The 13,684-nt window shown below is 37.8% G+C and overlaps 1 protein-coding gene across 1 annotated transcript in view; it reads left to right on the forward strand.

Annotated features, from left to right (window-relative positions):
* Positions 1-504: 504 nt before the first annotated feature.
* The window catches only part of Fam227b (family with sequence similarity 227 member B), a 58,813-nt gene continuing 45,633 nt past the window's right edge, over positions 505-13,684 (forward strand). The window contains exon 1 of the mRNA XM_035447045.1: positions 505-555. Within this exon, the coding sequence (XP_035302936.1) occupies positions 505-555 (51 nt within the window). The remainder of the gene's footprint in view (positions 556-13,684) is intronic.

The raw sequence follows: 13,684 nt of genomic DNA on the forward strand, positions 1-13,684 counted from the left end.
CTTTAAAGTAAAAGACTATTCTGGAACCCTCTTAGAGTGAAAGTCTGATCCAGACCCTTAGAGTAAAAGCCTGGTCCAGACTCTTAGAGGGAAAGGCTGATCTAGAATCTTCTTTGAGTTGAGATTTAGGGTTAACTGTAACCACAATTGGATTGAGTTTATTTGGTATTAACTATACCTCCAATCTCTTCTAATTACTTCTTATATTTTCTAGATATTTGAGCTAGGAGAAGTTTGGAGTGACACTTGATTTTTTTTCAATTCTCTCAGGCTCTGAAATTCAAGACTGTAAGAATGTACCAGCCTGTGCAGCTTTCCTTGTGTATAATCTTCCTCCACTGTGACTTTATTGACAGCATTCATAAGTGAGGCTTGAAAGTGACACAGAGTGGTTATTTAAGTCACCTGCTTTTTGCATTTGGGTGTCTTTCCAGCTTGTTCCCTGAGCTCATACTGATTGCTAAGGCCCAGCTGATCTCTCTTCATCTCCATGTTTATTCCACCATGGCAGGCCAACAAGCTAAGATTCAGTGGATACAGAAGCCTATACCTCAGGTAAGGAACTGTTGTGAATCTGTGCTTATTTATAGAGAGTATGTTCTGTCTGAATTTCAGGCCATCAGCAGGGCTGGCTTCATGGGCTTGCCCTGCTGTTGCATTGAGCTTGGTGCTGAGAAGAGCCCTGCTTTGATAAGTATGGAATAAAGTCTTATAACCTTGACCCATCATGGTTATCAGTATCTTCTGGACTTCATTAACATTTAAAAAAGAATGCTTTTTATATGACCTGTTTTTTTTCTTATTATTTCTACAGAGCAGCACTCTACTTCTATGAAAATAGGTGTTCATTTAACTTCTCGTTCCTTACCTCCTATTCATTTTATTCCAGACAGTGAATTTCATATTGCAGTTGACTAAAAGTTTCTTATGCAAATTTAACTCCTTCAATTCATTTTTCTATTTCCTGTCTAGTAAAATGTGATATTATTTTCAGTTTATGATTGAAATAATTTGATAACCATTAAAAGAAAACAAAACACTTAAATTTATTTCACTTATTTTATTTCTAAGCCTTTTGTTTACTATGCCCCTCATAACTCTTTCTCAATCTTCTTAGTTCCAGAGTTCCATGTTTTCCTTATACTTGACTTCATTTATTCTTGTAATTTTGTATAATGTTTTACCTACATTATTTATTTTACTATCATTTGTTAAATGTATGTTTACTGATATTCATATATTTAAATAATTTTTAAGAGCATGAAATATTCCATTTAACTACAAATGTGTAATTAGTTTTACAAAGTATAGCCCTGTGGTTTTATAAACTGGCCCATTGAATAGGTGAATGTGCAATGAGTGTTTTAGTAAATTAAAATGTGATTTCATTCTTTTCAGCCATGTCATGATAGCTATGGAGGCATTAGACTTCTGGATTCTTCTTTCTCTTTTTCTCCCTCACTGTATTTTCATTCTCGAGCATGTTAGAATTTTTCAAATACCTAGATACTTCTCCCATGCATCTACTCACCTATTCATGAAATACTTACAGACTTGTGACAGCCACTGTATATTATTTATGTGATTCAACCACAATGTATATAGTCTCTATTTCTCTAGAGACACCAATCGCTCAGTGTCACCCTGAAGAAACTTTGTAAGGTTCAGAGGGTAAAGCCTTCTTGGGGAAAAAAAGTGACTTTCTGTTTTTGTGTTTGTGTGGGATATTTTGTTTTAAAACAGGGTAGTTAATTGGCCTTGAATTTTCAAACTTCCAATTAAAAGTTACTTTTAACTTGATATTTTAATTGAGAGCTACACAGGCCCAGAAAGACTTGGAAAGAGAGAGTTTTAGATGGGGAAGTATCTAAGCAGAAGGAGGAATGCTACAACGTCTCTAAGACAAGGACTCAGGTTTCATCTTGATGAAATTATTCTATTGTTGAGTACATTGTCAATGCCCAGAGAAACTACTACGTAATAAAATTGGGATTATGAATTGTTAGCCTGAAGCCTCTATCGTACACTCACAATTTCCTGTGGCTTTCTTGTCAACAGAGGAATATTTATTATATTTCTGGCTCTGAGTTTATTATGGATACAGTCCACAATAACTCAAAATATCTTGGAACTCTTGTTGGAATTTGAAATGAGCGCATTCGGCAACATTGACGGTGGAGTTTCTTGTAAAGACAGCATTTAAACACTTATCTTTGTCCCTTTTCAAAATACCCAGACGTTGCAAAGTACACAAATGAATGTTTTATAATACCTTACAACTCTAAAAATTCTACCTTAAGTATTACATTTGCTTAAGTGTGTTGTGTGTGTTAAGTACAATTAGAATTAATGGCACTGACTGATTTTGTTTCACTAGAAACCCCCAGAGCCTCCAAAGAGCTTTGAAGAATTCTTAAAGTTTCAAAACTGGGTGAGTAGAGCATCCTGTCCTCATTTCTCTGCAACATACCTTTTAAAAACATCAGATATGGAAACAAAAAATGGAAATGTTTGCACATGTTTGTGTCCTTATCAGTGGGCTGTATGTCATTTCCAGTTGCTTCCAACAATAATGTTTTCATATTTAAAAACTGTTTGCCCTGTGCATACAATTCTGCATACTTTCCTAAGATTTTTGTCTTAGGTATTTATACCTTCAAGAAAATCTAACAGTTACCCTTATTTAGCCACTCAGCACAACTCACAGGTAGTTTACAGAAAACTTACATCAATATTCCTTGATTCCTGAGTCAAAGTGAAATGTTCAAAATAATGTTTTGTTTAATTGTGTGTAATTACTGAGTCTTTCTGGAGCTCCCAGGATTACTAAGGAATTTTCTCTGACAATTGTTGAGTTCATTCATTTACCAATGTGAAGCTAAGATTTATTTTACTTTGAGGTGTGTCAGATCAAGGTTGGAATAAAGATACTAGCTTGAAAGATAGGTGACTTTTTAATGAGGTGTGTTGAAATTTAAGAAATGAGAGTATAATTATTTATTTCCACTCATGTAAAACATGAACAGAATTTGCTATGAAATTTTTGGCAGTGAAATTTCATGTGCATGTATGTATTTAAATGAGAGATTTTGTCCCAGTGTTTTGAAAGGAATGCCATTTAAAAGCAAAATAAAATAAATAAAACCGGTTTCCAAAAGTTTATTTCCTTTTTTCTTTTTTTCCCATTGAAAACAGTTTTTCATAGACAGTATTCTGATCAACGTTCTCACTTTCCTCACGCCTACCAGTTCTTCCTATCTCCCCATCCAACCAACTCTACACCTTTTCTTTCCTTTTTTCTTTAGAAAGTGAAGGAACAAATGGACAAAAACAAACAAACCAGAATTTTAAAAACACAAAGAGTATACACACACACACACACACACACCCCTCTCATAAAAACAAAATCAGAAACTATAATATGCAAGCAAAATAGCAGTATGACAAAAAATTCTCAACAAAGCAATTTGAATCCAAAAGTACAAAAATACCATTGAGTGATTTTGTGTTATATATCTACTGCTAGGTATGAGGCCTACCTTTAAGTGTTGCTAATATACTTAGTGAGACTCCATAGGAGAAAACTAATTTTTCCTTTGTAAGATGGAGTCAATTGCAGATAGCTTCTTGGTTAGGGGTGGTATCCTGTGTCCACTCTCCTCTCAGCACTGAGATCCAGTTTGGCTTGAACCTGTGAAGGCCCTGTGCTTGCTGCCACAGTCTCCATGAGTTCATGTATCAGTCCTGTTGTATTTGAAAGACACCATTTCTTTGGAATCATCCATCCCCTTTGGCTGGTATAGTCTTTCTGCCTCCTCTTCTGCATAGATCCCTGAGCCTTGATGAAGGCATGCCATTTAGGACTTAATGTTCCAAAGCCTCTCTCTGCATGTTGTTCAATTGTGGGTATCTGTGTTAGTTTCCATCTCCAGCAAGATGAAGCTTCTCTGATGATGACTGAGTGAGGCACTGGTCTATGGGTATAGTAGAATGCCTAGGAATCATTTCGTTCCTATGTTTCTTTAGCAAAACAGTAGTATTTGGTTTTCCCCTAGGCCCACGACCTACTCAGTCTGAGGGTCATAGCCACCCAAGCAACAATGTCAAGCATGGAGTGTGCCTTAAATCCAATCAGACAGTGGTTGATTTCTCCCATGTCATCTGTGCCCCTATTGTACCAGTATAGCTTGAAGGCAGGTCACTGTTGTTGATTGCAGGGCTTATAGCTGAGGTGATGGTTACCTTTCTCCTCTGGTAAAGTGCAGATTATCTTCCAGTACCATGAACAACTAGCCAGTAGGGGTAAAAGCACTAGTTAGGTACTAGCTTGACTTCTCCCTGTTCGATGAGATATGGTAAGTGTTGTCTTCAGCAGTAGGGCCTTAACATCAGTTTATGAAGAGCAACCAAGAGCCATGAGAATAGCCTGAGATGTTTGGGGCCCGTTTTGCTAAAGACTCAACTAGATATAACTCGTTCCTGGTTCTGGAGGTTTCACATGGTGGCAAAGGATGTCTAGTTGGGACATTGTCTCCCTCATTACTTAGTGACTCCATTTATATTTCATTCATGTAAGTATATAGTTTAGGAAGCTTCTATGGTAGTAGTTTCTATATGACCCCCTCAAATGGCTTTTAGTGTTAGTTGTTCCTCCCTATATTTTGTATCTTATCACTCTCATCCACCCCCCACTATTAATTCTCCCACTCCAACCTCCCACTTGTCTCTCCATAGCTATGTATTCTATTTCCTTTTCTTTGGGGCATCCTCTTCTCCATGCCGGTCCCTTTCTTGAACCCTAACCTCTGAGGCTATATAGATTATAATATGCATATAGAAGGCTTAAATGCTAACAACCATAAATAAGAGAAAATATACAATATTTGTCTTTGGGGTCTGGTTACCCCTCTCAGGATGTTTTTAATATCTCTATCCATTTACCTAAAAAATTTCATACTTTTTTGTTTAATAGCTGACATATATATATATATATATATATATATATTATATATTATATATATATATTCACATTTTCATTAACTATATGTTGAAGGACATTTAGGTTGTTTCCATGTTATAGATACTGTTAATGGAATGGCAATGAACATAGTTAAGCAACTATTTATGGGTTATAATATACCAAGGAGTGGTATAGCTAGATCACATATTAGATCTACATTTAGCTTTTTGAGAATTCTCTACACTGATTTCCAAATCGGATGCACCAGTTTGTAATCCTAACAGTGAATGAGGGGCTCTCTCTCCCAGAATCCTTGGAAGCACTTATCAGCTGTTTTTTTTTATCCTAGTAATTCTGAGTGGGGTAAGATGAAATTTTAATTATGATTTATCTAATTGCTAAAGATATTGAAAACTTTTAAAGATATTTCTTAGCTCACCCCTTCCCTTCTCTCTCTCTCTTGAGAGCTCTATGTTTGAATCCATAGCCTATTTCTGATTGGGTCATGTGTTTTCTTGACTCTGGTTTTTTTTGTTCTTTGTATATTCTGGATATTAATTATCTGATTTATAGCTGGAAAAGATTCTCTCCAATTTTGTGTGCTTCCTCTTCGCTCCATTTATCTTTTACTCTGCAGTAAAGAAACTTATTTTGTTACTTCCTTTTATTTTTGAGATTATATTACACCATGTGTCCCTCCTCTGTTCTTCCTCCAAATCATCCCATATATCTCTCCTTGTTCTCTTTTTATTAATTGTTCTTACATATATGTACATGTAATTTATTCATAAAAATATTTTTTATTCTTTAATTACTACTCATATTTACATATCCATCCCCCTCCATTCCCTTGCCCTTCCATCCTCCCATGTTCCCCACCAACTTCCCCCAGCACCCCCCCATCCCCGACTCCTCCCCAGAGATAGTGAGGCCTCCCACCAGGGACCTTCAAAGTCTGTCAAATCCTTTGGGGGAAGGCCTAGGCCCTCCTTGCTGTATCTGGGCTACAATAGTATCCCTCCATACGGAATGGACTTCCAAAGGTCATTGTGCTCTAGGGATAAAGACTGGTTCCACCATTAAAGGTCCTATAGACTGTCTTGGCCTCCTAGCTGGCAACCACATTCAGAGGGCTTGGTTCAGTCCAATGCTGTTTCCCCAGCTTTATGACAAGGGTCTCCATGCTATCAGTAGGTCAGGTCCACTGTTTCTGCAGGTCTCTCCAGCCCTGTCTTAGCTCCTTTGCTCATCTCTCCTCCCTCTCCACAACTGAATTTCAATAGTGTTGTTCAGTGCTTAGCTATGGGTGTCTGTTTCTGCTTTGAACAGCAACAGGATGAAGGCTCTCCTTCCTCTCCCTGCCACCGGGATCCCGCTTTGGTCAGGGGTTCTTGTCCCCATCCCCTTCATCGAGGGACTATGCAATCTTCTCTTGGGGTCCTCCTTGTGTGTATTGTAGACTAGTGATCCTTTGCTCTATGTCTAAAAATAAAAAAATGTGTGAGTACATAACATGTTATCTTTTTGTGGTTGGGTTAGCTCACTCAGGATGTTTTTTTCTAGTTCCATCCATTTGCCTTCGAATTTCAAGATTCCATTGTTTTTTTTCCACTGAGTAGTACTCCATTGTGTAAATGTACCACATTTTCTCTATCCATTATTCAGTTGAGGGGTACCTAGATTGCTTCCAGGTTCTGGCTATTACAAATAATGCTGCTATGAACATAGTTGAACATATGTCCTTATTGTATGAGTGTGCATACTTTGTGTATATGCCCAAGAGAGGAATTGCTGGATCTGGAGGTAGAACTGATTCCCATTTTGCTGAGAAACCACCATACTGATTTCCAAAGTGGTTGTACAAGTTTGCACTCCCACCAGAAAAGGAGGAGTGTTCCTCTTTCTCCAATCTCCTCCAGCATAGATTGTCATTGGTGTTATTAAATTTAGCCATTCTGACAGGACTAAGATGGTATCTCAGAGTGATTTTGAGTTGCACTTCCCTAAGCCTGATGGCTAAGGATGTTGAGCACTTTCTTATGTGTCTTTCAGCCATTTTGGATTCCTCTGTTGAGAATTCTCTATTTAGTTCTGCCCTCCAATTTTTAATTGCATTGTTTGTTGTTTTGGTGGCTAGCTTCTTGAGTTCATTGTATATTTTGGTGATTAGCCCTCCGTCAGATGTGGGGTTGGTGAATATCTTTTCCCAGTCTGTGGGCTGGCATTGTGTCTTTCTGACTGTGTCCTTTGCTTTTCAGAAGCTTCTCAGTTTCAGGAGGTCCCATATATTAATTGTCAATCTCAATGTTTGTGCTACTGGCGTTATGTTCAGAAATCAGTCTCCTGTACCAATTTGTTCCAGGGTACCATCTACCTTCTCTTCTAGGAGGTTCAGTGTGGCTGAATTTATGTTCAGGTCTTTGATCCATTTGGACTTAACTTTTGTGCATGGCGATAGACTTGGATCTATCTGCAATCTTCTACATGCCAGCATCCAGTTATGCCAGCACCATTTGTTGAAGATGCTTTCTTCCTTTCATTGTATAACTTTAGCTTCTTTGTCAAAAATCAAGTGTTCATAGGTGTGTGGGTCAACATCAGTGTTTTCAGTTTGATTCCATTGGTCAACCTATTTTTGTGCCAATACCAAGCTGTTTACAGGACTATGGCTCTATAATGGAGCTTGAAGTCAGGGATGGTGATGCCTCCAGAAGTTCCTTTATTGTACAGGGTTGTTTTGGCTATCCTGGGTCTTTTGTTTCTCCATATAAAGTTGAGTATTATTTTTTCAAGGTCTCTGAAGAATTGTGTAGGTATTTTGATGGGGATTGCATTGAATCTGTAGATTGCTCTTGGCAAGATTGCCATTTTTACTATGTTGATCCTACCTATCTAAGAGCATGGACGATCCTTCCATTTTCTGCTATCTTTTTTAAATTTCTTTCTTTAAAGACTCAAAGTTCTTACTGTACAGGCTCAAAGTGTTCTTGCTTTAGTTTTGGTAAGTAAAATAAAAAAATATCTTGTTACCCCAAGATATTTTTGTTAGTTGCTATTGTAAAGGGTGAAGTTTCTCTGACTTCTTTCTTAGCACATTTATCTTCTGTATATAATAGAGCTACTGATTTTTTTTAGTTAATCTTGTATCCTGCCACTTTGCTGAAGGTGTTTATCAACTGTAGTAGTTCCCTGTTAGAGTTTTTCAGGTCACTTATGTTACCTATCATATCATCAGCAAATAGTGAAAGTTTGACTTCTTCCTTGCCAATTTGTATCCTCTTGATCTTCTTCTGTTGTCTTATTGCTCTAGCTAGGACTTCAAGTACAATATTGAAGAGATATGGAGAGAGTGGACATCCTTGTCTTATTCCTGATTTTAGAGGAATAGCCTTGAGTTTCTCTCCATTTAGTTTGATGTTGGCTGTGGGTTTGCTGTATATTGTTTTTATCATGTTTAGGTATGTTCCAGTTATTCCTGATCTCTCCAAGACCTTTATCATGAAGGGATGTTGGATTTTGTCAAAAGATTTTTCAGCATCTAGCGAGATGATTATTAGGTTTTTCTTTTACAGTTTGTTTATATGGTCGATTACATTGATGGATTTTCATATGTTGAACCATCCCTGCATTCCTGGGATAAAGCCAACTTGATCATGGTGGATGATTTCTCTGATGTGTTCTTGGTTTCAATTTGCCAGTATTTTTTGTGAATATTTTTGTATTGATGTTCATGAGGGTATTGGTCTGTAATTCTTTTTTTCTGGTGTGTCTTTGTGTGGCTTGACAATGTCCCTTCTGCTGCTATTGTGTGGAACAATTTGAGGAGTACTGGTATTAGATCTTCTTTGAATTTCTGGTAGAATTCTGCACTGAAACCATTTGATCCTGGGCTTTTTTTTGGTTGGTAGATTTTTGATGACTGCTTCTATTTCAGTAGGGGTTATAGGTCTGTTGAAATTGCTTATGTGTTCTTGCTTTAGTTTTGGTAAGTAAAATCTATCCAGAAAATTGTCCATTTCCTTTAGATTTTCGAATTTTGTGGAGTACAGGTTTTCAAAGTATGACCTGATGATTCTCTGGATTTCCTCAGTATCTGTTGTTATATCCTCCTTTTCATTTCTGATATTGTTAATTAGCATGCTCTCTCTGTGTCTTTTGTTAGTTTGGATAGAGGTTTGTCTATCTTGTTGATTTTCTCAAAGAACCAACTCTTTGTTTCATTGAGTCTTTGTAGTGTTTTCCTAGTTTCTACTTTATTGATTTCAGCCCTCAGTTTGATTATTTCCTGGCACCTGCTCCTCTGGGGAGAGTTTGCTTCCTTTTGTTCTAGAGCTTTCAGTTGCACTGTTAATTCTCTAGTGTGACTATTCTCCAGTTTCTTCATGTGGACAATTAGTGCTATGAACTTTCCTCCCAACATTGCTTTCAAAGTGTTCCATAATTTGGGTATGTTGTGTCTTCATTCTCATTAAATTCTAGGAAGTCTTTAATTTCTTTCTTTATTTCTTCCTTGACCCAGGAATGGAGCAATTGCACATTATTCAATTTCCATGAGTTTGTAGGGTTTCTGCAATTTGTGTTATTGTTGAATTCTAACTTTAATGCATGGTGATCTAATAAGATACAGGGGTTATTCCAATTTTTTTTATATCTGTGTAGGTTTGCTACATTGCCGAGTATGTGGTCAATTTTAGAGAAGGTTCCATGTGGCACTGAGAAGAAGGTATATTCTTTTGTGTTCAGATGGAATGTTTTATCTGTTAAACCCAATTTGGTCATAACATCTGTTAGTTCTTTTGTTTCTTTTTTTAATTTCTGTCTGGTGGTCCTATCTAGTGGTGAAAGTGGGGTGTTGTAGTCTCCTACTATAAGTGTGTGAGTTTTATGTGTGATTTGAGCTTTAGTAATGTTTCTTTTACAAATGTGGGTGCCTTTGTATTTGGGGCATAGTTGTTCAGGATTGAGACTTCATCTTGATGGACTTTTCCTGTGATAAGTATGAAATGCCCTTCTTCATCTCTTTTGATTGACTTTAGTTTGAAGTCTAATTTGTTAGATATTAGAATTGCTAAACCAGCTTGTTTCTTGAGTCCATTTGATTGGAAAATCTTTTCCCAACCCTTTATTCTGAGGTATTGTCTGTCTTTGAAGTTGAGATGTGTTTCTTGTATGCAGCAGAAGGATGGATTCTGTCTTCATATCCATTCTGTTAGCCTGTATCTTTTTATAGGCAAGTTAAGACCATTGGCATTGAGGGATATTAATGACCATTGATTGTTGATTCTTGTTTGTTTTGGATTTGTTGGTGGTGGTGGTATTGTGTGTGGATTTCCCCCACTTTTTTGGTGTTTGGTAAAGTGGGATTATCTATTGCCTATGGTTTTTTGAGCATAGTTATCTTCATTGCATTGGAGTTTTCCTTCCAGTAATTTCTGTTGGGCTGGATTTGTGGATATGTGTTGCTTAAATTTGGTTTTGTCATGGCATATCTTGTTTTCTCCATCTATAGTGATTGAAAGCTTTGCTGGATACAGTAGTCTGGGCTGGCATCCATGTTCCCTTAGCGTTTGTAGGACATCTATCCAGGATTTTCTGGCTTTCAAAGTTTCCACTGAGAAGTTGTGTGTAATTTGGATAGGTCTGCCTTTATATGTTACTTGGCCTTTTTCTTTTGCTGCTCTTAATATTTTTTCTTTATTCTGTAAGCTTGGTGTTTTGATTATTATGTGGCGAGGGGACTTCTTTTTGTGGTCCAATCTATTTGTTGTATTTTTAGCTTCTTGTGCTTTCATAGGCATATCCTTCTTTAGTTGGGAAAGTTTTCTTCTTTGATTTTGTTGAATATATTTTCTGAACCTTTGAGCTGAATTTCTTCACCTTCTAAACCTATTATTCTTGGGTTTGGTCTTTTCACGGTATCCCATATTTCCTGAATATTTTATGTTAGGGATTTCTTGGGCTTGAGTTTTCTTTGGTGGATGACTGTCTATCCTCTAATGAGTCTTCAACACCTGAGATTCTCTCTTCCATATCTTGTATTCTATTGGTTATGCTTCCATCAGTGGTTCCTGATTGTTTACCCAGCTTTTCTATTTCCAGCATCCCCTCATTCTGTGTTTTATTTATTGTTTCTAATTCTGCTTTCAAACCGTGAACTGTTTGAATTGTTTCCTTTACTTGTTTGGTTGTTTTTTCTTGGCTTTCTTTATATTATTTAAGAGATTTTTTTATTTCTTGGATTTTTTTGGTTTGTCTTTTTCTCCATTTCATGTAATTTTTTGCTTGTTTTTTCTTAGATTTCTTTAAGGGATTGTCTTGTTTCCTCTTTAATGGTCTCTATCATATTCATAAGATAATTTTTAAGGTCCATCTCTTCTTCATCCTCTGCTTTGGGCTTTTCAGTTCTTGCTGGAGTAGAGTCCCTAGATTCTGGTGGTGTCATATTGGTCTTTCTGTTGTTGAGTGTGTTCTTATTCTGTCTTCTTCCCATCTCTTCTTCCAGTGGGTGCAGGTGGGGTCTCTCCCTCTCTCAGGCAGCAGGCGGAGGGCTCAGGCTCAGGCAGCAGGCTTATGCTCAGGCAGCAGGCAGAGGGGGGACAAGGTTGAGGTGTGTTTGTACTCAGAATGGACATTCCGGTCTGGGCAGGTCCACTCTTGTCCAGGGGAGCCTAGGGAAGAACCAAGCAGGAGGTGATGGGGGAGGTTGAGGACAGAATAGTGCCCAGACTCACTCAGGCGGAGGGCAGAGGGCAGAGGGCAGAGCCGGGACAAGGTTGAGGTGTGTCTGGACTCAGGATGGGCCTTCCGTTCTGGGCAGGTCCACTCTTGTCCAGGGGAAGTCTCAGGAAGAACCGAGCAGGGGGGTTATGGAGGAGATTGAAGACAGAGCAGCGCCTAGGACTCAACTCAGGCTCAGGCAGCAGGCAGAAGGGCAGAGGCTATGTACATGTATTTATTCCTAAATATAATCTGTTAATCTGTACCATTTTACATGTATGTATGTCTTCTGGGATGACCATTTGGTATTGGATAACGGATTGCTATACTCTTCCCTGGGGAAGACTATTACACTCTATGCATTCTTTAGATGTCTGTAGTTCTTTGCGTAAGGTTGAGGAATCATGAGCTTTTACCCTGTTCACTTTAAGCATGTCTATTGTCCTTGTTAGGCTCATGTTTAGTGTGACTGTGGGTGTAGCTTTTGACATTCTTAGGAGACACAATCTCACTGCAAACTCCATGTCCTCTGGCTCTTGCAATCTTTCCATATGCTGGTCTTCATTTTTCCCTGAGCTTTAGATGACAGAGCCATTTTGAAGATCTCTTTATTGGGAATGGGCTCAACAATTATGTATTTTGATTGGCTGTGATTTGATTGGCTGTAATGGTCTCTATCTGTTGCAAAGAGAAGCTTCCTTGATGATGAGTGAGGAGTACACTTATTTGCTGGTATAAGGAATAACATGGAGAATGGAGTTAGAGGCTATTCTGGTTTAATAATGGTGGAAGATGTATGTTTTCATCCGAGATCCATGGCTTTACTAGCCCTGGGTAGATAGCCAGGTTTCCAGTACCAAGTGTGATGTCTTTCTTGTTAAGCAGATCTTAAATTGGATTAGAGAGCTGATGAATACCACCAAATTATGTGTGCCACTACTGAACCCTTTGGGTTATTTTGCCATGCTGGTTTTTGTGGTGGTTCATAGCATCATAGCTGGGTAAGACTTTTTGTTATCTTCTTCTTTTGGAAGCCTGCATGGTGTCTTCTGATACCATGAAAGCTACTGCTCAGGGAGAAGGCTTTTAGGTCAATTATAGCTCAGAGGCCGTTGGGTCATGCCTCTGAAATGTATGCTGTCTTCAGCAATAAGGACTTATTTCCCCTCTGGAGAACAGCAATAGGCTGTATATTTTGAGAGTCTCTTCAACAGCCCTGGCCAACAACTCAAAAGATGGCTCCTCATGCCTAATGTTGGGGTTTTTAAAGATGGTCTTTGACTCTTGGAGAGAGCTTTATCAGCTCAAATGAGAAAATTTTATTTGAGCTATACATGTTTACCCACATTACTGTAGGGTTTTTTAGGTAGATAGTTAATAGCATGATTCCTTATGACATTTTTAGACGTCCACAAACCATGCAAAACATATGCAATTATGTGTATTAACCTAGAAAAATGTTAAATGAAATAAATGGTACCCAGAAAGACCATTACTCCATTTTCTACTCACACAAGGAATTTGAAACAGTGGAACACAGTAGCAGAGAAGAGCCTAATGGTTCCCAGGGACTTGTAAAAATAAGAATACAAATGTACTGAAGTATATAAAAGTTTCTAATAGCCGGGTGGTGGCAGCACACGCCTTTGATCCCAGCACTTGGGAGGCAGAGGCAGGTGGATCTCTATGAGTTCGAGATCAGCCTGGTCTATAAGAGCTAGTTCCAGGACAGCCTCCAAAGCCACAGAGAAACCCTGTCTTGAAACCCCCAAAAGTTTTTATTATATAATATGAATATATTCTGGAGATCTAGTGAACAGTATAGTGACTCCAGTTAATATATATTTTAGAATTGCCAAGAAAATAGTCATTAAATTTCTCACCTTAGAAAAACAAGCAACCTATGTGAAACAATGAGTATGTTCTTAGCTTTGTACTTAGCTAGTCATCTCATAATTTATATAGATATTAAGACAGCATGTTATGTATCATAAATATGTATAATTT

The sequence above is a fragment of the Cricetulus griseus genome, chromosome 6 (genome assembly GCF_003668045.3).
Source record: "Cricetulus griseus strain 17A/GY chromosome 6, alternate assembly CriGri-PICRH-1.0, whole genome shotgun sequence".
Taxonomy (NCBI): Eukaryota; Metazoa; Chordata; class Mammalia; order Rodentia; family Cricetidae; genus Cricetulus; species Cricetulus griseus.